Source organism: Sinocyclocheilus rhinocerous, unplaced genomic scaffold, assembly GCF_001515625.1.
Source record: "Sinocyclocheilus rhinocerous isolate Xijiao unplaced genomic scaffold, SAMN03320098_v1.1 scaffold2261, whole genome shotgun sequence".
Classification (NCBI taxonomy): domain Eukaryota; kingdom Metazoa; phylum Chordata; class Actinopteri; order Cypriniformes; family Cyprinidae; genus Sinocyclocheilus; species Sinocyclocheilus rhinocerous.
In genome coordinates, this window is record NW_015660574.1 from 106,817 (window position 1) to 109,372 (window position 2,556).

Here is a 2,556-nt window from a genome sequence, read left to right on the forward strand (position 1 = left end):
CCCCCCTTATTCCATGTAGTTACAGGGTAAATACAACATTTGCGGGCTGTAAATTAAAGTGGTGCTTGTTCCCCCTTATTCCATGTAGTTACAGGATAAGTGGCTACAACAAATTGCTCTGAAACGATTGTTTATATACATACATACATACATTATATATCAGGTAATATATCAATAAACATGGTGACTGTTTTATTTAATTCAAATATTATTTGAAATTTGGCTTTTAAATTAAAATCAAACAATATGACAACAGTAACAACACAGGCAACAGATAATAAAATATAAAAATGTATTACACCAGTTCAGAAAAAAGCAAAGCAACTCCATACTTATACAGCTTATACAGTTAAAACCAAACTCTTTTATGTTTTTCACCCACTGATGAAGTTAAACTATTATGGCCAAACAATCACGTCAATAAACACACAGTAATAAACACTGAAAGTCAAGAACTATAGCGAACTGACAGGATTTTACCATTTTGATCCACGTCCTCAAGCACCATTTTGACTAATGTTAGTTCACAGTGCCAGGCATTCCAGTCAGTTTCATTAAAAAAAGAAAGAAGAAAACTTGCCACTTTTCACACTTTTTGTGCTGGTCATAATCCTTGGAAGTCAAACTCATAATCGTAAATAAAATGAATCGCACAGCCCTAAAATGCAAGAGTTTTATCCGGTGGGAAAGGGTCTGAAATGGCTCTTTTGTTGTTGAGGGTTGCAGACCCCTGCCCTCGGGGGTCACGAGGAGTCAAGCTGTATGGATCTTGGGTGTTTGCAGGCCTGGAGAGTGTCACGTAAATTTGCCGCTTAAGGTTTGCTGAGTGTGAGAAACTTTTTCCGCACTGATCACAAGTGAACGGTTTCTCTCCAGTGTGGATCCTCTCATGCGTTTTCAGGGCTCCTGAATGAATGAATGTCTTGTCACAGCGTGAACACTTGTAAGGTTTCTCTCCAGTGTGGATCCTCTCATGCGTTTTCAGGGCTCCTGAATGAATGAATGTCTTGTCACAGCGTGAACACTTGTAAGGTTTCTCTCCAGTGTGGATCCTCTCATGCGTTTTCAGGGCTCCTGAATGAATGAATGTCTTGTCACAGCGTGAACACTTGTAAGGTTTCTCTCCAGTGTGGATCCTCTCATGCGTTTTCAGGGCTCCTGAATGAATGAATGTCTTGTCACAGCGTGAACACTTGTAAGGTTTCTCTCCAGTGTGGATCCTCTCATGCGTTTTCAGGGCTCCTGAATGAATGAATCTCTTGTCACAGCGTGAACACTTGTAAGGTTTCTCTCCAGTGTGAATCCTCTCATGTGTTTTCAGAGTTGATGACTGACTGAATCTCTTGTCACAGCGTGAACACTTGTAAGGTTTCTCTCCAGTGTGAATCCTCTCATGTGTTTTCAGAGTTGATGACTGACTGAATCTCTTGTCACAGTGTGAACACTTGTAAGGTTTCTCTCCAGTGTGGATGTTCATGTGATGCTTAAGGTTTGCTGAGTGTGAGAAACTTTTTCCGCACTGTTCACAAGTGTACGGTTTCTCTCCAGAATGAACTCTCATGTGTGCCATAAAGTCTCCTTTTAGTGTGAAACTCTTCCCGCACTGATCACATGTGTGTGGTTTCTCTCCAGTGTGGATCATCTCATGTGTTTTCAGGGCTCCTGAACTCGATGACACAATGAACTCTCATGTGAAGTTTAAGATGACGTTTGCATGTCCATCTCTTTCCACACTGAGTGCAGGTGAAAGATTTCTTGGATCTTCTTTTCTTTAAATCTTTCTGAGTTTGAGAGCAACTCAAAGGTTTTTTTCCAGTTCTGAAGTGATTTTTTCCCTCAACTTCACTCTTCCTTAAATCTTTCTGAGTTTGAGAGCAACTCAAAGGTTTTTTTTTCACTTCTGAAGTGATTTTTTTCCCTCAACTTCACTCAGTTCTTCATTCTCCTCACTTTCTTCAGTCAACTCTGAAATGAGAAAAGACAAACATGAACCCTAATGTAACAGCAGAAAGTAGACAATTGCTATACATTTTGATGCAGTTTTATAAATACATCGACTTAGCTTATTGCTCGTGTGATATTGTTTAACTGTATTATGTAAATATGCGACAAAAACTCAAACGGGCATTTTTGCCCCATATCTTGAATTTTAGGGACATTCTAACTATAGGTCTGGGGCGGGGCAAGTGCGTTAAATTAATTTTCACACATTATTTTTCACCGTAATGAATTAATCTAATTAACGCATTAAATTACCATCCCTATTTAATACTGTCACATGGAATTGATGTTAATGGCATTGAAATTCTGCAGCAAAGCGATGATATCTCAGATCATTATCTAGTCTTGTATAAACTCCATATAGCTAAAACTTCAAATTCTACTCCTTGTTACAAGTATGGTAGAACCGTCACTTCAACCACAAAAGACTACTGTGTAAGTAATCTTCCTGATTTATCTCAATTCCACAGCATATCCAATAGCTCAGAAAAACTTTATAATTTAACAGAAACTATAGTTCTGTCAGGACCACTATCGTCAAAGATGATTGACAAT

The 2,556-nt window shown here is 38.7% G+C and overlaps 1 protein-coding gene across 1 annotated transcript; it reads right to left on the minus strand.

Moving 5' to 3' along the window:
* Positions 1-658: 658 nt before the first annotated feature.
* LOC107725334 (zinc finger protein 525-like) lies at positions 659-1,770 on the minus strand. Its single transcript, XM_016534572.1, has one exon. The coding sequence runs from the start codon at positions 1,640-1,642 to the stop codon at positions 659-661; it is 984 nt and encodes a 327-aa protein (XP_016390058.1). The 5' UTR covers positions 1,643-1,770.
* Between the last annotated feature and the right edge of the window lie 786 nt (positions 1,771-2,556).

What these genes read in the sequence shown, in the direction of transcription:
- LOC107725334 (XM_016534572.1), bottom strand. Translation starts at nt 1,642, where the DNA reads ATGATCCACACTGGAGAGAAACCACACACATGTGATCAGTGCGGGAAG.